The sequence below is a fragment of the Lineus longissimus genome, chromosome 5 (assembly GCF_910592395.1).
Source record: "Lineus longissimus chromosome 5, tnLinLong1.2, whole genome shotgun sequence".
Lineage (NCBI taxonomy): Eukaryota > Metazoa > Nemertea > Pilidiophora > Heteronemertea > Lineidae > Lineus > Lineus longissimus.
The window spans coordinates 13,539,084-13,566,742 of record NC_088312.1 but is presented as its reverse complement, the minus strand read 5'-3'; the positions used below and the strand labels follow the sequence as shown (position 1 = coordinate 13,566,742).

The 27,659-nt window shown below is 39.4% G+C and overlaps 1 protein-coding gene across 2 annotated transcripts in view; it reads right to left on the bottom strand.

The window, feature by feature from the left end:
• LOC135488271 (metabotropic glutamate receptor 1-like) overlaps positions 1–14,994 on the bottom strand; it is a 112,582-nt gene extending 97,588 nt beyond the window's left edge. For both annotated transcript variants that reach the window (XM_064772811.1, XM_064772812.1), the window contains exons 1-2: positions 14,938–14,994; positions 9,371–10,891 (exon numbers count right to left, since the gene is read on the bottom strand). In XM_064772811.1, the coding sequence (XP_064628881.1) occupies positions 9,371–10,067 (697 nt within the window). In that variant the 5' untranslated portion in view covers positions 10,068–10,891; positions 14,938–14,994. The remainder of the gene's footprint in view (positions 1–9,370; positions 10,892–14,937) is intronic.
• Between the last annotated feature and the right edge of the window lie 12,665 nt (positions 14,995–27,659).

The window sequence follows — 27,659 nt, the reverse complement described above, 5'->3', positions numbered from 1 at the left end:
AAATTATCACAGAATTATATCGCCTATTAATTGAGATTTAATCCCCACTTAATCCAAATGACCGATCCGTGCAGCAATCATCTTTGTGTGGACCGATGCATTATATTGGCACTGCCTGGAGCCGGGCCATGCACCAGCAAACGGTGCGGCTGCTCAAATATTCCGATACTTCGACGACAATGGAAACGACATTGTTGTCGTGTTACATGTATATGGGTGTCGTATAAAATTCCGACCCCGTTATGTTTCCCACGCCAGTGCGTATGCGTGCTTGAAATATTAAACCAAATACATGTAATGCGTTTATGCTATCTAAGGGTTGGTACAAAATTGGACAGCGGAAAAACGTCGAACACTTTCTTACTAATTAAATAGCAGAATATATACTGCGCTTGGAACCTAAAAGCATTGATAATGACACTTTTAATGAGTGAGCAAGAACTTTCCGCAGCTCTGTTAGCCATACGTTATAAAATACGACCTATAGCAAATACGACTGGGACAAACATTGACGAATGGATAGTCATACATGTACTTGACATTCTGCCGGAACCTAAAAACAAAACAATTTGCCAAAAGAAGAAGAAGTCATCAGTATATTGCCACAGATTACGATTACAAAAATAGCATGAAGCAGGTGGGATACAACCCGTGAAAAGTCCCATAGGGCTAATGCAACTCTTAACTGGCGCACGCCATATTGGAAACCAACTGCTGGGATGCGGCGTCGAGATAGTAGTCCATCAGCGCCGCGAGTAGAATGTGCCATAGTTGTGGGCAGAGGACGGTTGGGTGGGCATGTATGGTAATGCTTGGGTTTGAAGGAACTGTCAGAATGTTAACACTCGAAAGTTTGTCAGACAACTTTCGGGGGATTAAACACATAGGACCCCTTTAATTTGGGGTAATATAGTCAGAGCCCCGAGCAAACATAGAACCAGGAGTGCAACTCGTCAATTGATCGAAATTCATATGGATGCGTCTTCCTGCCGATTCGCATACAGTTCGTATTAATTTTTTTAATATCATTTTTATTTTGGATGAGTAGCTTTAATTAGATTAGATCACACGACAATATTCGGTAAAAACATGTATAGCCCCAATCGTTTAGAATCACGATGGTTTCAACAAGATCGCCAATTTCTTGAACACTTTTTCCACAGTAAATTGACTGAAATATAGTTCGCACGTGAGTCTTGGAGCGCCGTGGTCAGTGGCGTTTGTCTGTTCCAGTTTTTTTAGTGTTTCCCATCTAGAGAGCTAGAGGGACGATGACATTTTAATTGGGGCCAGGCGTTACAGTCTCAAAATTGGACTTTAGAACTACGTACTTTGTTATCGAATGCATTGTTGGCGCCTAGCATCTCGTATGCTATCAGCAAAGCGCCGTCATCTCTTCCAGTATCTAAATAGTGTTAATGAACATTGATCGATATGCGGGGGTTATGGAAAGTAAGAACGATCACTCCAGATTTAGATTATAGTGTTTTGGGGACAAAGAGAGAAAACGTACAAATCAGTTTAAGCGTTTCCCAGCAATGAAGGGAAACAAATCGGAACAAAATCGCTCGAATGTAATATTCACAATTAAGGTACAACATTAGTTAGTTAATTATACATTTATTTTAGTATAGTGCACAGGAGTATGTAACTAGGGCGATAATTATAAACAAAAATAGTTTCCGACCGTAATGAGAATTCAACGAGTCCATGCATGTGGGAAATATCGACTATTTGCAAATGTTTACAGCAATTGAATTACCGTATCCTGAATTAAATATGAGCAATGGTGCGAACTTTCCCGTGGCTGATTTGAATGCAAAACCATGTCTTAGACCAACCGGTGTACGGCTAGATGTGAAGAGCAGGTCCTACAGTGATTATCAACCTGGAGGGGCAACTTAGGGCTTGCCGAGAATCGATCAAACCGGGTTTTTCGCTCGCCGACCTGGCCTGTCCTGGGAAAGAAGGAGGTTGTTTTTCGAGAATGTTAAGGCCAAGAAAAATATCTTGTTGGAGCCTTTCAACAAAATAACGATACATTTCTATGGCAAAAAGGTTCTTCATCAAGATTTGCATCCCATTTAGACAAACATTTACCGCCGGTTTGTCTTGTTGATCGAGGAAATTGCGAAGTACGCATAACCTGAATTGATGCATGCACTACAGACTGACGACGTGTTTAATTTACAATGTAGGCCTACCTTAATTTTGGACATGCGTCGATAAACACAAAAACGATAGCCTAGAACAACTTTTAGTCAAATTTGTCGATACGAATTCAACGCATTGCGTCAATGTACACAATATGCACAGAAAATCTTTTTCGTTATCAATGTTTTTAAAATCAGAGTCTTTCAAAATAAGCATTCTGTATTGTCGCAAGGCTAATAGCAATTAAACTAGTTTGCGCTTCAGTCCCAGAGATGCCGACAAAATGTTTTCCTTTAGGTCTATCTACATATATATGTCGATCATCACGACGCTGCACCAAGCTTGCGCGGCGTAACCACCGCAACAGGATTGTGACGGTTCCTGTGTTTCTGTGTTTCGTTTTTGCCTTGTGTTTCGTTTCTGTGTTTCGTGTTTTACAACTACCTGTATGTTACGCACATCATGTATCTCGTGATATACTATTTGTAATTGGGAATTAAATGAATAGACTGTTTCTGATCAGCTGTATGAATATCAGAGTATGTGACTATAAAACCCACTGCAAATAGTGTTTCTCTGCGTTTGTATCAGTGCATGATTGATTGGGCACACGATAGTCGAATTGGTTATCTGTACTATCAACCTCTCACGTGTCCATTTACCAACGAACACTATTAACTGCAGAGAGCTGCCGTGACCCAGCGATGCACGCGTGCTGACGGCCATGTGAGCAATGTTTAAAGTCTCCAAGAACTGTGAGGAAGACATATTTCACCGTCTTCGGGGCTAGGTCACGTCTCTATCAATCCAGAAAGTCAGTATTGTTATATTATGCCAAGTGACGGCGGAAACACAGACACGGAACAAAAAGGCAGAAACGAAACGCAGAAACACAGGAACCGCCACTCATGTGTCGAATTCTGGTCTGAAGACACGGTTGTTACCACGAATGCTGGGCGCATCGTGTTGATCGACGTAAGCCTACAACCCTGATAAGAGATGATGTTGACTGTGCCGTGCCCATGCAGTTGTGCCGATACGGGCGGAAACTCACCTATATTTGATGTTGCCAACATGGATAGTGTAATATCCCGCAATCTTAGTAATTTCATAAGCGGTTTGATCTAAATAAACTTTTGTTTGCTTGTTAACGTCTACCTTATCTTACAAAAATGAGACTGCGGGTAAAAAAGGCTCAAATGGCTTTGGAACTGAGGGTGTGAGTATTTCTCTTCAAACGGGTTCTTTTAAGACCATGATTTTCCCGTTTCTAACAAGGTAACTTATAGTGTGTCTTAGTTTTTTCAGTCGAATTTTGCATTTTCTTGGCGAGAAAAAAAAACCGATTGTAATTTCCATGTGAAGTATATGCATGAACTGGCACCTAGTGCTTTTAGGATTAGTCGGGCTCCTGCTACGCACAGCTGATTATTGCCCTCTCGGTGGAAATTGCCGATCAATGCCGTATGATGTACAAATGAATTAATGAATAGGTATGATAAGGTTTCAGAATTTTAGTGGGAAAAACACACAAACGATCCCTATGGGCAGCATCCATGTTGGAAATTTCCCAAAATTCGCTTTCATCCCGATTGGCGCGGCACAGTAAAGTCATCCTCATAAAAGTCGGATTGAATATATATGATTATCATTTGATGAAGTAATCAATTCAATGCATAGATTATGATGTTCGGATCGAATTGATATTTTCAGTTTCATAGTGCTTCTATCAAATCTTGGACATGATCTTAAAAATTCGATTTCAATTTCTATCAATTTTTATCTTTATGATATTTCATTTAAATTAGTTTTATGACAAATTTAAACCTCGATCGACGTATGGCTGGCCAGTCTTATGTCTGGGGTCTCAACCCGCCTGCTCACGAATGTAAAGTAGTGGTTGACTGACTGGGGTGCTTCATATATCTCCGTAAAAGAGGTGACATTCACCATCGTTCCAATTAGGAAATTAGCGAGTCAGGGGCGACAGTTATCAATTCGATTCCCCATGCCCGGCGACGTATCACGATGACATCAGGGACTGCCAATCGCAAAGGTCGGATGAACTCCGATGCACGCAATTACTGTTGACAATGGCACGAAATGATATCATACGATCTTATTGATCTTGCGTGTAATTACTTGTATGTAATGCACGGGGGAAAACTGGTGACGTCTAGTAGACATCTGTAGAAGAAAAACATCGCTTTTAACATTTTTATCATGAAAAAAACCCTTTCTGAATTCGAAGAGACACGGTCATATGCCCAATTTAGGCATACTCTAGTGTCATCGATCTAAGACCGGTGCATTACTAATCACGACGTTATCAAAACAAAGGCCTGTAGTGACCGAAACACAAGGTCTTGTCAATCGGATCAGGTGTCGCCAACCCAATATTGAAACGAGTTCATGAATGGCATTGAGTGACAAATATTCTTGGGCGTGACATGAATATTTAGAAACTGTCTTGGATCGGTGAACCTATTTATGAAAGGCTTATTGGGCTAAAACAAACTGTTCGTGTATGTATTTCCTATGAGAGCACGTTTTGTCGCGCCTTTTAGCTGTTTTGGCCCTGGATATATTCTCTCTCTTCAAGTTTGGTTTTGTATCCCTATCCTTAAAAGTGATCTTTAAGTTATCATTTCTTAATATTTCGAGATGTAATACATTCAATATTCCTTTAAGTCATTTTGAAGTCCCCTTTCTTCTTATCTAAAATCAATGGTACATTTATGCAATCTATTTTGTGTTACCTAGATTATGAATATGCCCCTTTTCAGAAGTAATTGTCACTCTCATGTTATAAACAAAAATTGTTTTCGTAAAATGTGGGTCCCAAAATAAGATCAAAATTTGAGAAATCGGCCGAGTAGTTTTTGCACGGTGACCCAAAACGACGGTGACATTCTCATTTACTTATGAAAACGCTATTGTACGTCACCTTCCTCAGAAGGATGAACCCCGAGTGACCTTGTCTGGTCTGATATTCGCATTCCCTACAATGCCTTCAATGGAAGACCGGCTTCAATGAGGATTACCCTGACCGCTTAACTCACCAAGACAGCCATTTTCTTCCTTCGAAAATGAGCCTTCGAATATCGGATCATACCATGCAATCAGGCTCAACACAATGATATGATATACGAGGCGAATGTGACATTCTGACTCGGACGGCACTTGTATTCAATTGATTGATGGCACACGCGCGTTCAATTCAGAGCTCATCCGTTATCATTTGAACAAAAAAAGTGCTGAATCGTACAACGTCCTGCGATTGGACCTGAAATAATATTTATAACGTTGAACGAGTTTTGTTCACCGTTTCCTTTACCATTGTTTAAATGAGTTTTTCCTGACATTCTTATTATATCAATATTTTTTAAGTAAAATGTTGTCGAGACATTAAAGTCTAGAAAATAAACGTAGCGCTTATTTTTATAATAATGACCAATCTTAAGGCAGCGTATAGAGACACAAGGATAAAAAAAATAGCGTCAGAGAGGGTTTACTTTACATTGTCGAGCAAGACATTTTGAACCAGTAGGAATAGCTTATTCAGCGGTCAATGCTTAACCTATGTCCCCACGTTCAGGGATCAACTCAAGATTGACGTCGAATTTAGGTCGATGAATGGGTAGTTCCTTTTTCGTTACCACTTATTTTTCATGTTTTTGGCAACCTAATGAGAAAATAATGATGATAAATTGTCGATGTCGTGGACCAATCGAAATAATAGCTCACTTTGAATTCGTTTGGCAAAAAGCTAAAGTCATTCATATAAACCATTGTAAACGTTGAAATCAGCTATGGACATTCTTTATCAACTTACATATACTCAGCAGAAATTGCGAATTGTAAGATTATTGTGAGGTCGAGAACTTTTGCCAATTCACTCTGCCATATGTGCGACCTCATCACAATCACCATGTGGTGGTAGCGCGGATTAATTTTTCAATAGTGACGTCGAATGGGATAAGATGCACTACGGTTGTCCCCGAATCTCGTCCCCGGTAGCCCCATTAATATTAAAATGCATTATTCCTATGGATTGCAAAACCTACCAACCAACGATGTGTACAGACTCCATGCATTCCTATTCCACAAGGCACTGATAAGCTCAATTACTGGAGATAATTCAATATTAATTACATCTGGTTTTGAATTATTGTCGTATCAGCCAGCCTATTTTTCTGATTTTCCGGGTTGTACACGTTTTTATGAAGTACGGTCTACCGAAGTATTTGTTCAACACGGCCATTTTTTTCTCATGATTTCATGAAGAACGTTAAAATTGTAAAACGATTACTGTCAAGGTTGTAACAATAATGACGGAGTTAGTTGTGAAATCCAAGAAGTCCTAACGATTTGCATACCGGGTACTGTACAATGCACATACATTTTAATCAGCTTAAGTTGAGATTACCTACCATTATACTATGACCCTGGAAATGAATTGCTTCTGCATTTTAGATAATCATGAAGCATGTTGTGGAGTCATGACATGTTGTTATGGTTTTCATGTGGGACAGTTTACCTACATCCATATGCACACAATGTACATACACATAATGGATTATCTGGTCGGAACCAAGCTGTTACAGCTCTGTTGATTTCCTTTGGGACAATAGGTGTCTATTCATAGGAATAATCAACTTGCCAGGCACTAAGTATAGATCGTTGTGGCTCAGTGATGTTGAACATTACCATAATATAACATCTCATGATGTGTATTATAAACAGATTCTCTGGTGCTAACTAAATGCACCTCAAATTTTCAAGTTCTCTCGTCGTATTTGCTTCTTGATCTCCCGCTATCCAACCTCCAACGATTACTATAGAGATGTCTGCTCACAGCCTTCGATTGGTCAATTCCAGTACTTCCTTACGTCATTACGAGACTAACGTCATTAATGACGTCGTATGCGATGCGATGTGATCTGCTCTGGTCTTGAATTTAATAGAACTGCGCTTTTACATGAAGAAAGCCCGTCAAAACATGCCTCACCTAAAATTCTGATTAAAGGCCTCTTTATCCATGCTACGTTAGCTATGATGGCACCATGATTGCACCATGATGTCGGCGTGACCAAGCAGTCCCATGCATTGGCCACAGACTAGTTAACTTTGAGAAAGGTTGTTGAATTAATTCATGAAAGCATTGAATATATCGAGATGACCAAAAGTTCTAGTTATGGAAGATTTATTCTGATTCATTTCTAAAAGAGAATAGGGGAAGAAGCTGAAGCTATAACGACAAATCCCATGTATTTGGATGGTACTAACAACACGGCTTACTGAAAAAAAAACGGTATGGTTCCCCCTTGATTTCAGCGGAGCGTACCGTTGATAAGTGGGGACTATTCATTATTTTTTACACAGTATCCTAATAATTATATAACGATGTGCGCGGTTTTCAACTGGATAATTAGTTTCGAAAAAAGGAAATTGTCTGATTCACTTAAGTATAGGGATTATGAACAAAATGTATATGAAGACCCCATGGAGACCCGATTCACTACCTCCGCCGACCTAAAATGTGTATGCAGCCGGTTAAACGGTTACCTTGATTTCAAGTAGTTACAACATACACAAATTATATGGTTAACATTTATAGACTAAGAGTTGCTCGATGACCACGCAAATTCACAGTACATGCTGTAGGCCTACATCGTACATTCGAGTTCGTACAGAGCTACCAGAAAGTAAATGTCCACCGATTTAAAAAAAATTCACAGAGATAAAATACGATATTTGAATGCGGTTTTCAGCAGAGTATGGAATATTTAGTTGGTCATATATATATTTTTTTGGATGCACCTAATTCCATCCCTTCATTAGGTAACAAACATTTCAAAAAAGGTCCAAAAATCCCTTTTTTTATTTCATGTGCCTTTTCAAAACTTCACGCCCATGAACTGTGATTTATGACCATTATTTTTCTGCACTTGCAATTCCATAGAGTGTGTTCGATAGTCATGACAAATGCACATTTTTGCTTAGGATTTTTATGATATTTTTTAATATCTTCAATAACCTTTGATAAAGGCCCTCAATCCTTTATGTATGAGCTGAGTTGGCCATAAAGACCATGACTGACTGCATTGCTAACTATGAGGGGTGTTTTCAAAGGTCACCAGCTGTCAGAAAAAAACAATCACCTGTAGCGAGCTAAAACTAATCTTCAGAATGAAAGAATTTAGCAGGAATTGTCCAGTAATGAAAGCAAAAAACCTTTGTTTATACGTCATAGTTCACCCATCCACTGTGAAAAAGGACCATAATTAAATAAAATAAAAAAGTTACTTTTTGGACATTTTACAAATTGCCTGTTACATAATGAAGAGACAGGATTAGCTGGGTCTAAATACAACAGATACGTGTCCAACTAGATATAGCATTCTCTGCTGAAAACCGCATTCATTTATCTTATTCTTTCTCTGTGATACTTAACAAAAACTGTGGACATTTACTTTCTGGTAGGACTGTGTATTCATGACATTACATGTGCTGATTCCTATCTGTATCCAGTGGTGTAAGTAGACTTTGACATGATATACCTGACATGTGTCATTCCTGGAAAGGTGAGATGGGTTCGTTTGGGGATTTAGTTCCCTGCGATTACCCACATTGATACTAAAATAACGAATGCTCCCTATTCCGCTGAAAGCGGAACTATACCGGGTTTTTCCAGTAAGCCAGGTCAGAGAGATGACACGAACGGACGATGTCTATTACATGCATTAAGCTACGAAGTGAAATGTACTATATGAAATGGCCGTTGGATATGGATACAGTAGGTGAATATGGTCCTCCATTGGTTTTTCCTGGAAATTAAATATTGTTTCTGTTGTCGAATTCTGGACCGTTAAAAAATGACTCAACTTCGGCCAATTGTTGTCAGTTTGAAGAATTTGCGAAGACAATAATATTGGCTGGACTCCATCAGCGACTGAACGGATAATTTCTATGATCGTGGTTTCTGTCGCCGAATACTGGACTGTTATTGGGAAAGCAATTACTGGACCTCGACCAATGTTGTCACTCTTCATATATTTATATATGTCACTAAAACTACTGAAAACAGCGCCGTGCGACGGTCTGCATGTATTCAAATAAACCGAACGTGGTACATACTTGGCGAGAATGAGTACTAAAATGAACCTGCATTATTTAGACATATGTAGTAACAAAATTGCTTAGATTCTCTTACCTTCAGTGTAAACAGTTGAGATGTATGTCCAATTGTAACGTTGCACAATATCCAAAAGTACCTGGGCTTGTAGTGAATCCGATGGCACAACACGTAAAAAATATTTGTACATACTTTTGTCACTTAAATCCTTACTCGTCGCAGAATATCCAATTCCTGGTACATTGAATAACGACAATAGGTTTTGTACTTGGATTGTGACAGCACTCGAACCCGGGCCAATAAGACCGGCAATGGGTTTCTCAGCTTCCTTTTGGCAAGACGACGATATATTCTGTTGTGTGTCATTTTTGTGTTGTGACTCCAAACTGGCAATGGAAGCTTTGATAAAGTCGATGCTTTGTTCGAGAGCGATTGGGGAGTACCAACAAGAATCTCTTATATCACTCCCTAGTTTAATCTCAGGAAGGATATCGTCTCTGGCGTTGATTTCGTCTAGAACTTGATAAAACATTTCAATTCTGTGGATACCGTATTGCTCCCAGAATTCGCCACACTGGCGGGTAAAAGCTGTTTTGAAACCTGGCGCCCGGTGAACAGGGAAGAGTGCACCAATGATTATATCCCCGTCTTGCCGGGAAACCTTTCTTTCGTTCGCCTTTTCCGATCCTCCAATCACAAGGCCTATTGAATACATGCCTAATATTCCCCAGGCGAACCAGGCCATCCTGTCTGTCCAAGAGGCTGCAGCCGACATCCTGTAGGGCAACAAATGGTCTTTGGCGCGCCGTGCCGAATTCTCACTGAAGTCAGACTAAAGCGCTAGATTTGTTCCAAGAGCTCCCCATAGACCGTTGCCTTCTGTATAAATCATGAAATCCCTCTCATATATCACATTTCATCCAAATCAGCGTTATCCGTGATTGACACCATGCACTCATCAAGTGCAGTACTTGACATGGTTTCAAGTACCGCCACAGCAGACTTCTAAAAACCAATACACGAGGAATCACGTCATTATCCGTGGGTTAGTTGACATGTTCACATATGAAATCGATTTTTGGGAAACAAGTATCCAGCCGTCCTAGACACAGATCGCAATGAGAATTTCCCTTTATAACAGTCACATCTGCATATAAATTCTTCGGGTAAGATTTATGTCATGTCGACATAGAATACATAAATCCGCGTGGCGCTTGTGCTTTTTACAGGATATTCAATCCTGGCTGAAGTTCGACGCTAATCCTGGTCAAAATTGTTTCACATTGATTTTTTAAGGAAAAAGCCGCATTATTTTCCAGTCAGAATCCGCTGTGTGTTAGCCACAACCATCGCCCTCGCCACACTGAGATTCGCGAGTGGAGTCAGTCAGCATCACATCGCGATACTCTAATGACTCCGCGGGCGATGTATCTCTCTACCAGTAGATGATCGATACACATAGACACAACGCCAGCCCAAATCTCCTCGATTTCTTCAGACAGGCTGCTCCTTTATGAGTATTACTTCATCAGGTGTTCATTAGATAGACGTGCCATGTTTGGGACCATCTAATTACGGTAGTCGAGATGCTGTGTCAATCTGAAAGTACAGGTGGGAAAATAAGCAATATCATCGTGAAATAGAATCGATAGATAAACACGTGGGGGATGTATTTGTTCTATTAACCTGGTGCACCTAGAATAATACAATAAACGTATGAATTTATTGCCAAGGGTATCAATGAGAATAATTGCAACGTATTGCACGAATCGATTTCACGCCTTCTGTGCCCATATACCACGCTGAGGCTAACTATTACATTCAAATTGAACTATAAATCCAAAATGATAGTATAATAGTTAACAAATAGATGCAATTGCTACTAGCAGGAAAAATTCGAATAACCTGTGCGTTCTAATCTCCACCAGGGGGTCATGTAATCAGACAGATTTCACAAGATCGAAAAGTCATAACTCCAGAAGGAAAATTGAATAAGTAAAATTGTTCAATTTTTATGTTAAGGTTTATTGAGCAATTTGCCGGGAAGATAATTAGTCAGATTTTGGAAAAGGATGCAGATCGTAGACGTAATGAATACATAGTTCAGTGCAAGTAAGAAGAGTCGAAAGCATAATTTACATCTTATAGGCATATAATCCAAGAATTAATGTGCGAAAATGAAAGAATGGCTTTGAAAGTGCTCATCAATATTTGATGATATTGGTAATGAAGCTGAGATATCAAGTGTAGTAAAAATTTAAGTGTGCTACTGCATCGGTATTGCAACAGAAAGTGAAAAGTGTTCTCTGTTTGAGGTTGAAACTGTATTAAATTTCCGATTCACATATTGATCATGAGCTAGAAGCTTCATAACTGCGTAGAATTGCGTATTCTTAATTTGTTGAGAATTTGTTGAGAAATGTTTGGTGGAAGTCGGAGGAAAGGGAACCACTGGGGTGACATCACTCTTAAAAACAAAGGTTTTGGAGTTTTTGAAAAATCTTTCGGTGATTACACGTTCAGAAACTGAAGCAAAAAACACATTTAGGGGTGCATTGTTCTGGCTGACTTTACCTTTAATGGAGAATACGGGGTGCATGGGGTATTCTGGTGACTAGTATAAGCACACACTCTTATAAATAACAGTTTTTAATACGGCTTCTGAAAAGCCTAAGATTACGAACTTCGCAAGAAGGAACTGCGGATGCTTTGGGGTACTTAAGTACTCGACACATATTCAAAGATGGGCGGCTTTTACTGCAGTATGTTTGTTCTTCTTCTGGTTCATCAGTAAACTATTTTTTCTGAGCGTGTTTGATGCTTTTCAAATTTTGTTTCAGCTCTTAGATAGTAGAAAAACGTGTTCTTATTATTTTTGATAGTACACACAAGTGCTGGCGCGAAAGACCTTCCCGCCACGTGCGTGCATGCCGAGAGCAGAGTCCACGTCACCCCGCTATTACGACGCAACTTCTTTTCCATTATCGTCGCAGTTGCGGGGTAATCAAGCGTCATCAGCATGACGTCGGAAAATCGATATGCACCAAGTCGTCTCAGGGTAGATCCATGCCTTCAGTAAGCGCCTTATTAATGCATCGCTCCACAAGGAAAGGATCGACGCATGGAGAGCTAACTCGGGACAAATCGGAGTCAACATCGAAAAAGCGTGGGAATTCAGTCATATTTTGATTTTTTTCCTTTTTTGTTCAGTTTGTTGATAGGAGCTACTTATGTAGGACAGGAAGTCACTGGGCAGCCGCCAGCTGGGTAGCATTGCCCTAATAATACCAAAGGTCCTTTAAATGAACCGAAAACATGTTTGGATACACCCTGAAAGGTAATTGAAGGGTACTTCGTGAACTGTTACATTTTCTGAAGCTTTCTTGTTAATCGAGTCTGCAATTGAATATGATGGAATTTTCAGAATTTTGTGTTTCACTAGAGCGAAAACAGCCGCCAAAATACTTAGAAGTCCCCCTTTTATGCAAACATTTGCCTGCTATTGATTTTTCTCTAAGAAATGTAAATCAAAATGTGGCGTTTCTATGCATGGGATGAATCTACTACATTATATCATTGAACTATTTGGTTTAGAAATGCAAACAATCAAACTGTTATTGCTAAGCCTGCACTTACGCATGTTTAACATAGTTGGTATTTTGATACATGGACGTTGTTTCATTTTTGTTGAGAGCGGCAGTTTGGCCTGTACACACAAATGCTTTTTTTCTGTTGAAGAATGTTCAGAATAAACTGTACATGTACGCGAACTATGATGTTCTCACTTGCTCTTTGGGGGCACTGATTTTAAAGTTTATATGTATATTTGTTTTATCAAGATCTCACTTCAGTGTGAGCCAGCGATCATGGCGAATGTAAGACACTTTCTGTACAGCATTCATTGTTTTATAATCACACTGGCGAATTCCTTTACTTTCCATTTAAAAATATTACAGTAAATACTGCATTTCTGACGACTCGAACGGAAAATTGAAGAGAGTAGCTATAGGAATTACGAGAACAAATGCATTTATTTTGGATACTTCATGAGCATTTTTCAATCCTTAAAATAACAAAATCTTCATTAAATTCAAATTTAGCTCCTCGAAGAATAATTGACGGTGCATTCTTTTTTGGATACAGTGTTAGGGAATTTCGTTGTTTCGAGTCATACACTCTTTAATATGTGTTTGTGACTAAAACTTCTCTCCTGATGATTGCATTAAACAATTTTTTTATTGCCTGTTGCCTATTTTTAGGCTGAATTAATATCAAATGATCATATGCAAGCCGTCCCAAATACCAAATGTTGGAAGCTCTTGCAGCTTTGGTAATGGAGGCTGACTTGGTGAGTTCAGACAGGATAAGTCAAGCTTTGATGTCCCCCATGAATACTATTGGGATTATGCCCATATCAGTGTCGTAACTGATCACACTGTGCACGATGCCCAAGGGTAATTCGCAATTATCATTATGGTTGTCCATGAGAAGTGACACCGAACATGGAGATAATGTGTCGGGCTTTGCGTTATCGCAACCCTGTTCACACATTTGTAAAATGATCTGACCGGGTAAGGAACGAGATCGGCTCCAGTCTTTATGAAGAAACACAAAAACGGGTCAGATCGATGTCCAACACGGTCCTTTGTTTGATCAACGCTTACCAAAGTTGTGAAGAAGGTAAACATCTTATCATAAGGATGACAGTGCTGCTTTGTGGAATGTGTCTAACTATCATTTTATCTGATCATCCCCCCCCCCCCCACCTTAGGAAATAGTGGGCAATTCAACTATAAGTTCAACAGAAGCTTCAGGAATGCGCAGACCAATGAAAAAGAACAGGTAATTGACCTAAATTTGGAACCATAACTTTTGCATGGTCAGATGCCGCTACAGCTCTTTAAACCTTTCTAAACGCACAGAGAAATCACTGTGCAAAACATGTACCGAGTCAGACCAGTGCTGACAATCCTCGTTTTAACATATTTCTTGTGAAACCAGTATAAAAGATTAAATATTTTTGTGCAGGAAAAAATTAGCAGGCCAAAAAAGTGACAAAGCGACCATAACGACAATTCTGATGTGTTTTGAATTTTCCACCAAGAATTATTCAGGTGCTACTCGTGTCCGTATGAAAACAACTAGGCAAATAATACGCGTTTTTGGGAGAAACGGTTGCTAAGCAACATTTCTGGATTGGGATCATTGTATTATTTGAGAATTTGTCAAGCTTGACATATATGACTTGAGGGGAGAGATGTCTTGTCTTGAGACAATGTGACGTAAATAACGAAATGACCATCAACGAAACACACTTTTCTGACTGAAATCTATCCATCTTCTTCCTGCGACGGATGATGCTTGGGGTACTAGCAAGTGTGATTGCCCTTTTTTATGTTTACCACCTTCTCTCCATACCTTAATTAAATGACGCTGACCTGGTGTCGCCACGCGTATGGGGGTGCATGAACACTATGACTGCCAACTTGAGTACATGTATTTTCATCATGAGATTTTTTCAAAAATACCTCTCTTTGGAAAAAACAGTTTTCTTGTATCACTATGTGCGTCTGCTACATGTAGTCAGGCTACAGACAGGTATCTTAGTTAAAAATATTGCACAATTTTGATGAACGCATACGTACATTATTTCCTTTCGGTGAGCGCCCAACAGATGAATCGCAGTGTGTGACGTTAGCAAATAATGTCGCGCAATCGATATACCGGATTCACTTTGAAACGAGGAGATTTTCTCGACTTTCTACGACTCGTCGGACATTTTGAAATGAACCCTAAAGTCGATTTTTGTACAATAGCAGCTGTATCTAATGAATTGAAAAGCATTATCATGTAATCGCGAGAATCGATCGGTAGACCGGTTTGACCTAGCTTGCTTAACGAACAGCAGGTGAACTGATATATCTGTCAATTGACAACATATATCGACTTGCACAAGTTATGATGCAGGCCTACAACTGAACCAAAATATACAAGCTGCAATTATCTTTCTAACTAAACTCTTTTCCCTTTTTGACAAACACGATATCAGCTCATTTTTGAAAACAACTCCCTCAAACATGACCATGATGTGGCTGTTTATTTACAATATGACGCCACAATGCTCCTATGGATATCTGTCTCGTACTTCATTCTGGCTTCCAGTAACCACTGCGCCAAATCGAGAAAGAAATCGATGAGAGTGTCATAGTTATACCAAGTATACATAGAACCTCTCTATCAAACACACTTCTATTCTGACTGACAGTTGTTTTCTTCCATAATAGAGATAAGTCCTATACAGAGTTCAAAATCAATTTCTATGTTTTGACTATTATTGTATGAAGTTATATTGTCGTCCAGTATATAGGTAACCATCTGGCGGTGATATAGTACGTGTAAATAAGACTCGGTTGTACATCAATGGACTAATACGTTCATATCTAGTAGTGATTGTGGTAAATCAAACGATTTCTGCTGTATGACTAAAGGCATAATTTACCCACTCATTTCGTATCAGCTGTAGGAAGTGATATGTAACGTACAATGAAACATACATCATGAATTCTAAAGTCTTGTTGTGTATTTGCACAGCATATATAGGCCGTGTGTGACTATCAGTGTCATTAACTATACGTTCATAAACCGACATGACAATGCAGCATTTCCTTGTAAGGAGCAATTACTGAAATTGGCCCAAGAATGCTGATAGTCCAACCCCCTGGATATGGAAGGGTAACCCTCAAACTACCAAAATCAGCAGAGAAAAAAAACTTCACCCGGTAATTCCAGGATCAGCATGTTGGCACCAGGACTACAATGCATATCGTAGGCACCGCAAAAAAAATATTGCGCATACATTATCGCCTTCGTCGCCGCCAAGTACTCGCTGAATTCACGAAATGTGAAACAAAAGAAAAATCAGATGCTTGAAGAAGCTCATCATTATTCTTGTTACTCTTACTATCCGCCGACTTATGAGGTCACTGTCGCGTTCATTAGGCAGACCTTTTCTACTATGTCATGGCATGTAATATATGAATCAAATAATAGGCGGGTACACTCCTATATCAGAAACAAATGTTGATGCCTTACGCTTTAGAAAACGGCTGAACCTAGTTAATTAGACATTAGAGAAATTAAAGTTTTGATCCAAGAACGAGAATGAGAGGTTTCATTTTGAAGTGGATATCGCATTGCTTGGGGATGGTCGTCTCATTTTACGGTCAACGCTACAAACCTTGAATGGTTCTTTGTGAGTGGAATTCTGGTCACGTGATGAGGTTACCATATAAAATAAACTATTCATCTGGAACCGCAGGCGGGGTTCATGGAATCCATGCAGTGCAATCCAATGCTACAAAACTTAGCGTCCAGCACCCAGCGTCCAAATTTGCGTCCAGGTTTTACCAACTACCCCTATTAACCCACGGTGAGTGTACGAGAAACGCGAACAGTGGACTTGTACGTTGGTGGTGAGTTGTCTAAATGATACGGCAGAAAATGCGATATGGTTGCTCACTCAACATACATGAATATACGGTGAGCTTTTTGCTTATACTCTTTAGAACATGTAGTTCATCGAGTAGGACATTGACTACATGTAAATGTCAAGAGATATCCAATCGTAAGGTGCCAAATAATTTATCAGTAACCTTTATCTCATTGTACGCGTATGCACGCAAGAGACCATTCCTGCGAGCGTACGCAAAGCAATCGTCAGCATTACTAGAGCATGCAACATTACTAGAGCATGACAGTTGATGTCGCCGTGCTGCATAATACGGCAGAACCAATTTTTTTTCAATAACTTTGTAAACAATAAACTGTTCTAAACGCTAACCTAAAGATCTCATATTGAAGTGGCATGTCATGGCGAAATAAATGTTCACCAATAATCTTTTCAAGCTCGCCAACCCGTCCTGTATCCGCCTATAATTCCCCCAACGCCCTTGAACAAAAGTGCAATTTACAATTTATCGATGCACCTGTCTACATCATATAGAAACCATAAAGCAGATCGTTTGATGTGTAAATCGCAAGGTGTTTGAAATAAAGTCGCCTTGCATATAAATTGTGCGACCATTTTATAACTATAGAACGGTTTTGATTTCCAAATAATGCGCATCTGTATGTATGTACATACAGGTCGTCCTCGTCAATAGCGGTATCGGGTGCCATTTAGAAGAGGCCTCTTGGGGAGCCATATTGCATGTATTGTAATTGGCTATTTGTATTCCATGAACAGTGTTATTCAAAATAATGTTATTGTATGCACAGGTCGTCGAAGTCATTTGCTAAAGATCTGTAAGCCACACCAGCGGGTATTTCTAATGTTTTGTTAGTTAATGTTCCAGGCCGGTAAGGGAAGCGGCGCTTTGCAGATTGTGCTTGACAAGTCACAATAAAGGCGGGACCAGGGCCTACTTAGTCCTAATGGTACCTTTTGTGGACCTCCAAAAGTATAGTCCTACTTTTATAGTACAGAAAGGATAGGCTACCGGTATTCACGAGAACATCCCGTATATTCTTATCACGTGATGGGCTGCAAACATTCTAATTTGAGGCCTATTTCTTGGCGGGTCAAACTATCGATCTCTTTTCGCGGCCTATCCTTTGGTGGGTCAAAATCTCGATCGCTTTTTGCGGCATCTTCTTTGTTGGGTCGAAATCTCGATCTGGTTAACAACATTTTCCCCCTTATCTATTTTGTCCTTTATTGTGTTCTTTTCCTTTTCCATTTTTGGGCACAACTAATCAGAGCACAAATGTTTGGGATACGTTGTATGGAAAAACAACTGTTTTGTCAGGCTATATATTGTTTCTTACTAAAAATATATATTTTTGATATTACCTTACTTCCCGCGAAAAAGTCTTCAATCAATTTTGTGTGTGGGTATAATAAAGTGTATCATAAAGGTATTAGTTGATTGAGAAAAACAGGAGCGAAATTCCATGTACTACATGCACGACCCTTTGAACATCAAAACAAGCACGGATGTGATATATTACTGTGATGGAGACCAACGACCAGCGACACCCAGTTCTGTTGCTTGGCCAAGGAACTGTCAAAGTGTAAAGGCAATTGTGCAGTAGCTAATACAGTTTATCGTGTTTATGCAATGAAACAAACAGCCAACAAAACGTATTAATATCACCTGCATGCTGCCGAAAGTTGGTTACTTTATGACTGATAGTTTGGGAGTTATTCATAATCGAATCACTAGTAAATGCAATCTTTTTTTGCGTAATATAGTAGCTAGTTCATATCAAATAATTGTCTGTGGTTCCCTCCACTGTCCGTGCAGCTGATTTGAGGAACTCCAGTTCTGCGGTCGCCAGAGTAAAATTCACGTCATATTCAAAGCTATCATTTATGTCTCTTAACTTCAACTACTCAGTTATTATCAAGATTAGATCCTACTTCAGAGTTGCTGTCTTAAACTAGAAACGCGACCTGTAGGTAATTGACGTGAGATCATATCAAATATGTTTTATCCTTTCCTACATGTATAAAATGTGTTTGTTGGCATATGACTAGTAATCACTGTAGCATTGTGTCGATTGGGTCATTGAAAGACATCACGGTGAATAAAGACCACTAAATGCTCTTACTTCAGCATAGTGTACAGATAAATGCTGTCTTAAAGGAGTTTTCAGTAAAAAAATTCACAAGCCTTTCATTCATGATATCAACTAATGCTAAAAAACGATTTCTTTTATGAAAAATTTAACCCCTCGGTGACGCGACCGCGCATGCATTTACCTTTGCGCGCTCCTAACATTAGCCCTTATACCCAGGGGAGAATGTTTCTATTTGAGTGACATTGCCCAGGATTACTGAGAAATCTCCAATTAGCCTTGGGTTTTATCAGTCACCATCATAATAATTCCGATTCCATAAACGCAATAAGACCGACATGCCCTTATCCGGCGCTCGTGTCAAATGCTATCCCATATATAAAGCGAACACCCATAACGCAACCATATATCCCTTATGATTGCTCACTAGGCGACGCATCATGATATTGATATATTGACTAAATGTTATTGCGTGATTACAGATCATCCGGACGATTAATTAAGGGATCTGCCAATGCCTCAATGCCGTATCTGCTTTTCACCAAGCTATCATTAAGATGTATTGACCTGATATGAGAAGCAGGCGATCAATCACCGCCGGCTGTCTCAGAACCATGACTGGCGTTGGGATATCTAGGTTCAAGACGGAATGATCGGCGAGCTTTAAATTGATCTATAAGATTTAAATCTCTTAATGTGTAAATTTAATTTACATTACGAATTCGTTTTCACAGTGCAGGCGTTTTATTTTCGTGCAAGTGCGATTTGATTGTCTATCGTGTTTAATGATACATGTATCTATAGATTCCACCAAAAAGGAATTGAAACTCCCTGGGAGTAGAACTTGACGTCATTTAAGAACTCTGATGCCAAACTTAACGCCATGTCAAATTCCTGGTTGGTCAATTTCTCTCAAAATTTAATGCATATGATAGATGTCCAAGTGTCCTAGTTCCCAGACGGACATATGTTTTTTTTGGGTAAATTTACCAATGAGCGCATATTTTGGTGTATTTTTGTGCACACATTTTCCAAGGCCTCTTGCATGCATCACTGTTCGCGGGGTACGTTGGAGGGCATGCCTTGAATACACGAGCTTGAGATATTAAGTGTCTCGGCAAGTTGGGGAAATGATTCCCGAGGGTGATGTAATTCCTAAAACATACTCAATAGTAAAGCATTAAAGGCATAGATTTTGTGACAAAAATCAAGCAACAGCCAGCCAACGAATAGTTCCAATTTCCATTGAATAAAAGCACAATTATTTTGTACCTTATCTTGTAAGATTGTCAAAATTCGGTAGCTTATGTCAGATGAGATGCTGTAAAATGCTAAAAAAATTGCTTTCGCATTCTTAGCCTGTAGTTGTTCTTTATTATACGGAAAGGAGTAACTGCAGTTCTGTAGAACAATCAGTGAAACTGCAAGAGAATGTCTCATCTGAATCGAAAACCGTTCATTCGCATCAATAGAAAATCAAACCTTTTTAATGAAGGACTTGCTTTGAAGTAGCTGATTCAATAGACAGCAGTGCATTCATCCGAACATTTGGTACAAATTGGTATCGCAATCGCCAATTAGCAACGAATCCCCTAATAACCATTTTTACATCGGGAGAAATGAGAAGATTCAACATCAAACCAAAGCGAAGATTACGTTTCAAACGGTTAATTGAACTACGAAATTAAACTACATGTATCGCCGGCGTTGTCACTCGTCATTCGATCTTTGGTTATTCGAACTGGATTTTATTCGTTAATGATTAAAAAACAATTTATCGCCGGATGAGGTAACTCAAATCGAAGAATATTACTATTCTCAAAGTTCACAACGATAGCTCACCAGTTTATAGGGGCCACCACGAAAGCGTAGTTGTTTGCTAACTCATAAAAAGGCCGTTGCGAAAGAAATGCTGGTAGCAAAAACAATTTGCCACAATTAGAAATGGCACTCATTTGAATTAGAGACATAGAGGATGACAGTCTCTACTTCCGAGACCAACAACACATACTAGAATTTCTCTTCCCCAGACACTATTTCATTAGATTTCAAACTTTTACACAGGCTTAAGGTGTGAATGGTCCTGTAGATACCCAAGTCCTGATATAGATCAGAAATTAAAAGCCCATAATGGAGGAATCCTATGTCCCCAGACATTGTATCCCGCTGACATAACTTCCTAAAGCGCCATAACAAGATGTATGTGTCTCATGTGTCTGTGAACAAGCAAATAATTCATTGAAGTATTAATGAAATTACAAACAGCAAAACACAACTGCGTAACAAAGTAAAGAAAATATGCCTCTTGTGGGCTCACTGGTCAAAAAAATTTCAAGCCGGTGTGACAGCGGATATAGTCCCCCTGGAGTCATAGTCCGGTAGCATTGTATTTGACCAATTAAGCAGCATGATCTATTGTACCGCTCACCCTAACCAAAACATTTAGCAATGCGGGCTTTTGTTACACGGACTATCAGCCCTAGGACTACTATCCCCGCCACACCGGTTGTACCATAGCACACCATCTAGAGACACAGGGGACTCGTGACAGCACATGGAACTGTTCCAAAGGAAATGACAGGGAATTGTCACACAGAAAGCCCATTAGATAGCCATGATAGTTAACACCTACTGTCCACAATGCATTCATACTACAAGGCGGATCGAGAAAGGAAAGATCATATATTTCAAAATTAATTTCTGCGAAAACTGGTACAGTTTAAATCAAATTGTATAAATATCAGAATGTTCATTTGGTACTTGATCTGACCCATCAAAACATTTCTGTTAGTTTGAGCATAACATCATCACTAGGCAGGATAATAATCAAAATTCAATACATAGATTTAGATGTAATTTTTTAGATATCGTATATATTTGATATCGCGACACATGTTGGCAATCTAGAGTTCTGTTGGGAAATATCTACGTCCATGAGACACACTTTTCAGAGGGAAGTACACGTCAATCTTCAGGCGTTACATGATGTAGGTGTGCACAATATGGTCACGATAAATTTCACTCAAATATTATCGATTCGGGTACATCAGTTACAGCATAGTATGGTATTAGGTTACTAGTATTCCCAGTAAGCTTGCTTTAAAAAAGTCTAATGACGACCGTTCAAGGGTTGACCATGAACCACCATTTTGACTAAAAGCTGAAATCCTAAAGCAATAAGAACTCCTTTAATGAAGTAAATGTTAATTTCAAGGGTGGGTGCCTGCACTTAAAAAATAAAGATGAACTGAATTCCACCCTTGAAATTCCTTTCGTTTTGAATGAGTTCTAATTGCTTAAGGATTTTTAGTTCTAGCCATATGGTGGTGGCTGTGGTCAACCCTTAACACCTCTTGCCTTGTCCTCTAAACACGTTTCTTCAGTATTTCGCAGTAACTCCTACACATGAGACAAATATAGGTACATATTATTAACCTTCTGCTGACGTTTTCCTATGATGTACAAATGAGTTGGGTGTCTGTCGGGCTGATCATCACAGCCGTCCTAGCAGATGCCTCAGCCTATATAGGAAATAACCAGGAAAGCCCGTGTGAGGCGCAGGTGCGTAAAGAGGCGCAATGGTTCTGGGTTGGGATGCCGTTTGGGCGCGTTCATGATTAAGAGGAGAGTGCAATGATTTACGGGGCATTCTGCAATACACGACCGTTAGAACTGGGAGTCTGCTACGGGAAAAGCTCAATGCCATAATACGAATAGTTTCTGACTGATGAAGCGCGCTTTATAAAGCCTAGGTCGGTTGTTATGGTCATGAAAAATAACTTTTTAAAGCCTGAACGAAAATTGCGAAAAACAGGCCACCTTTCAACCAATTGTACCGCAAACCGATCATGGCAGCGAAAATTAAATTTGATTTGTTCTTCAAACAATGATAACGGATCGAGTCGCGAATACATCAAACTTGGTTGCGTAATGCTCAATGTCAATGTTTTCGTTGAAACTAAGCTATACTTAGGTATGTATGGGTCGCTTATAAGGGCTGAGGTGCGCTTTCAACTAATAAAGGCAACACGAATTATCAGAACATCCAAAAATTACGTCGTCAAATACAAATTCAAATTCTTTATTTAACTGCAAACATCTCCAAAGGGCTTCCAGAGCAAAATAATTTAACATAACAATAACATACAAAGCAACAGTAACACTAAAAGCTCTATTTTAAACAAAAGTCATCTTTATTTTGAAACAATCGCCGAATTCAAACTAGAATTCGTTTAATAGCAATAAAAAATTAGTTGTCGTGTTTTTTTATACAAGACATTCAGTCTAACCCTCACGCATGTCATTCTAGCACTTGAACTATAAGCACGCATCAGGGCATATACTGGCAAAGTGCAATAACACTACATTCAAACCTACACAAGATGACAACAAGGGGCAAGAAAACTGACGTGATATTTCAAGGCACATTATTGCTAAATAATATTTGTCTAGAATGTCAATATTTCATGTACACATTTATTTTTGACAATTTCCATTAGCGTAGATGCACGTAATAAACTTCTGACACATCAATTCTCAGATAAAGTGGCATCTAGCGAGTCATTACTTTTCCGAAGTCGTCTCAATTTCCCCGTGGGTATTTAAAACGAAATAAGTATCAGTTTTTCAAAACCAATAATGTACACTGTGTATTCTTTATGATAACCTTCAGTGTTAAGGAGGTTTTCTTCTTTGCGAGGAAGGGGGAGTGGAATTTGCATCCCTGTGTTATTCTTTGGAATCAGTGACACTAATAGTTGGACTGCCAGATGATATTATCATTTTCGCTTAAAGATTTTACCTTAAAATCAATATTCATTTTTTAAAGAAATAACTGTCTTTTAATGTAAGAAGCAGTATACCAGCAATAGGACACTTGTGCTGTTACAGTATTGCTCAAAAGGATCATACCTTTGTTTTCTTAAACCGGTCACGAGGCTTCAAAATGCGCCCAGTGATAGTCTTTCACAAGAACAGCAATGCCGCAACGGCATATTACAGTCAGATACTTAATAGTATACTACAGAACACACATCCTTACCATAATGTCTTGGCCTTAATGACTTAGCGATCTCAAAACCTCTGGGTTAAAATGCAAGGCACATTTTGAAGAAAAGAAACAATGAAGGTTACACATAAAACGTGCGGTGGGAAAACGGTTGAGCACTGAGGAGCGCGGGGTTAAGCGTCGGCCTTGTGATCGGGAGGTCCCGGGCTCGATACCCTGGCGATGCCACTTTGCAACTCTCGACTGGCCTGTAATCTACGTCCTTGCGTGCACTAGATTGTGGCTGCCCTTGGTTCTCAAGAGCGGTTTGGATAGGCTAGATAATAATACCGCGTTGAGACATTAGGTAATATAGCGCTAAGAACTCACTACTATTATTATTATTATTATTATTATTAAAAACCCGAAGCTTATCCTGTTGTGCTCATTGAAAGACATCCAGCCTAACCATACTGCTCTACCCTCACGCATGTTATTCTAGCAAGTTCAAACCCGAGTACATGCCACGGACCGACATTGTGATGCAAGTACACTTTTTTAAAGCCCACAAAACAGTCAATTAAAGAAGCAAAAAAACAGACGCAATATTTCAAGGCTAAATATTGTCAGTTTGAACAGCCAATATTTCATTTCCACATTGATTTTTGACACTTCCTAATAGACTGTAGATGCACGTAATGAACTTCTGACGCATCAGTTTTCAGTTAAAGTGGCATCGCGCGGCTCATTACTTTTCTGAAGACAGTGTAATTTCCCCTGGGGTGTATAAAACGTAATAAGTATGTGTCTTCTTAACCAATAATGTACATTGCGTGTTCGTAATAACATCGTTCTTGCAGTGATGAGGAATAAAGCATTGGTTGGGGGGGGGGGGGGGGGGGGGATTCCTGCATGGTTCTTAAGAATCAGTGACAAAAATAGCTTCAACTATTTGGCGATATGCGGGATGTCCTCGTTCGTGAATACCGGTAGCCTATCTTTTCTGTACTATAAAAGTAGGACCATATATTTCGGAGGTCCACAAAAGGGTTGTCATGCACAATCAGCAAAGCACCGCTTCCCATACCCCCTGGAACATTGACTAAAAAAACATGAGAAATACCCGCTGGTGTGGCTTACAGATCTTTTGCCAATGACTGTGACGACCTGTGCATACAACAACATTTAAATAACACTGTTCATGGAGTATAAATAGCAAATCATAATACATGCAATATATGGCACCCCAAGAGGCCTCTTCAAAATGGCACCCGATACCGGTATTCACGAGAACGACCTGCATATCCGTATGTAGGCATCATTGTCAAAACCACAAAATCTGTATCTAAAACTCATTATTTATCATCGTTTGAGAAAACCTAGTTCGGGTAAGAGACAGTAAGTACCACGCGAATGTAGTACAAATTACTGTAATGCTCCAAATACAGTAAAAGGACCATACTTTCGGTATGTAATTAAAAAATATTTCGCTTATCCTCATTGACGGTTGGCATCCTCGGACTGCTGCGAGGCCCTCTATAAAACTGCGCACAACTAATCCGAAACTACCATTCCTGCATGGTTCTTAAGAATCAGTGACAATAGCTTCAACTATTTGGCGACATACGGGATGTCCACGTGAATACCGGTAGCCTATCCTTTCTGTGCTATAAAAGTAGGACCATACATTTCGGAGGTCCACAAAAGGGTACCAGTAGGACTAAGTAGGCCCCGGTCCCGCCTTTATTGTGACTTGTCATGAATAATCAGCAAAGCGCCGCTTCCCATACCGCCCTGGAACATTGACTAACAAAATATTAGAAATACCCGCTGGTGTGGCTTACAGATCTTTAGCCAATGACTGCGATGACCTGTGCATACAACAACATTTAAATAACACTGTTTGTGGAGTATATATAGCCAATTATAATACATGCAATATATGGCACCCCAAGAGGTCTCTTCAAAATGGCACCCGATACCGGTATTCACGAGAACGACCTGCATATTCGTATGTAGACATCATTGTCAAAACCACAAAAATCTCTATCTAAAACTCAGAATTTATTATAATTGGAGAAAACGTAGTTCTGGTAAGAGACAGTATAAGTACCACGCGATTGTAGTTCAAAATAATGTATTGCTCCAAATACAGTAAAAGGACCATACTTTTGGTATGTAATTTAAAAATCTTTCGCTTAGCCACATTGACGGTTGGCATCGCCGGACTGCTGCAAGGCCTTTTATAATACTGTGCATCACTAATACTAAACTACCATAATCCTATTGTAGCGAATACATAATTATATCAATCAACCCTAATTTCCAAACTATGTGTAGCTGGGATCATGACAAGATACTATTAAAAGGTAGTGTAAGCCGATGAGTAATTTTCAAGTTACGCTGGGAAATCGGCGTTTATCAAATTTGTTGCTTTGGGTGAAAATACAAAAACAAGCATCGATTACTCCAATGAGACTTTAGAAGGACCTAAACGTCGGACCACTGACAGGCCTATGAGGTTGGGTTTACACCAAGTCCAACAGACGGTATCAATTTACTAGTTTCGGGTGCAGCGAACACGTGTTGTCCCTGCATGCGAATGTTCACTGTAAATGTGCATACCTCAGATTGTAACTTGATAACCGTCGGGCAGTAATGCGGTTAAATGACCATTGATTTATCACGCAAGTTGTTCTCTTGTACTGGCTACATCTTGTCCTATATTTGCAGGAGCTATATATGGTCATGGGAATGCCAGTTGGCGTTATCTGATAACATTATTCGGGGAAGGGGAAAGAGATAATACGATTCCAAAATGCGAGGCGTTGTGTTGAATTGTTAAGCCCATCAAATAATATAGATATGTTTTTAAAGATCTATATTATTTAAAAAAACATGATGATTTTCTCGTAAACGCACGCCGTGTTTTTTAGAAAGTAAAAGAAGAAGGTGCCTGAGACGATTAGCCACCCCTTCTGATTTTCGAGAGATATCGACGGTGATTGCAAACACGACTAAAACAGGAGAAACATACGGGACATGGTGGTCAAAGTGCAATGCGCTAACGACATTCGAGGGAATATGCGCCGTTATGATTCCAACGATGCAAGATGTGTTGGTATGTTGTCATTCAATTTCACCTTGAAAACGCTTATTTTTAGTCAGCTTCCGCATCGCTCACGAACTACGATTACGAACATTACATTTACAGTCCCTTGAAGATAAAACCTTTTGTACAGCCCTAAAATGCCTTTTGGAGCGGTACGAACTATCAATATTCTATCTTATAATTATAATCTTCAGATAAGCAAATCGGTTGTGTGATCGTCCAGTCACGAAAGAAAAAAAAGGGTACAACAATTTGCTGTGATGCTTTTGGACACTAGACAGTTCGCATACAAATGTAATTTTCTCACAAATAGCCTTTCTTAAATATAAAAATTAGTGAAAAAACCCGAGTTTATAACTATTTAGTTTGACCAGTGTTTGTCATATCGCGCGCTGTTCATCGTTTGATCTAACCCGCCCATTGTCCGAGAGCTGATACCCCATTGTGATGGTTGACTATCTGTTCAGGGATTAGGCTCACGTAACAATAGGCTCAATCTTGGGTGGACCTGAATTGTTCGAATTTGGTTCTAAGGGGGCTGAAGACGTAATGAATTACGATTCTTTTTTGTAATCGATCGAACAAATTACAATGCACGAATACAAATACGTCGTCTTCGTAAAACGTAAATCAGGCGCAGCCGAATCACTACGTCAACAAACAATGTTTTAATATGCGCAACAGATATC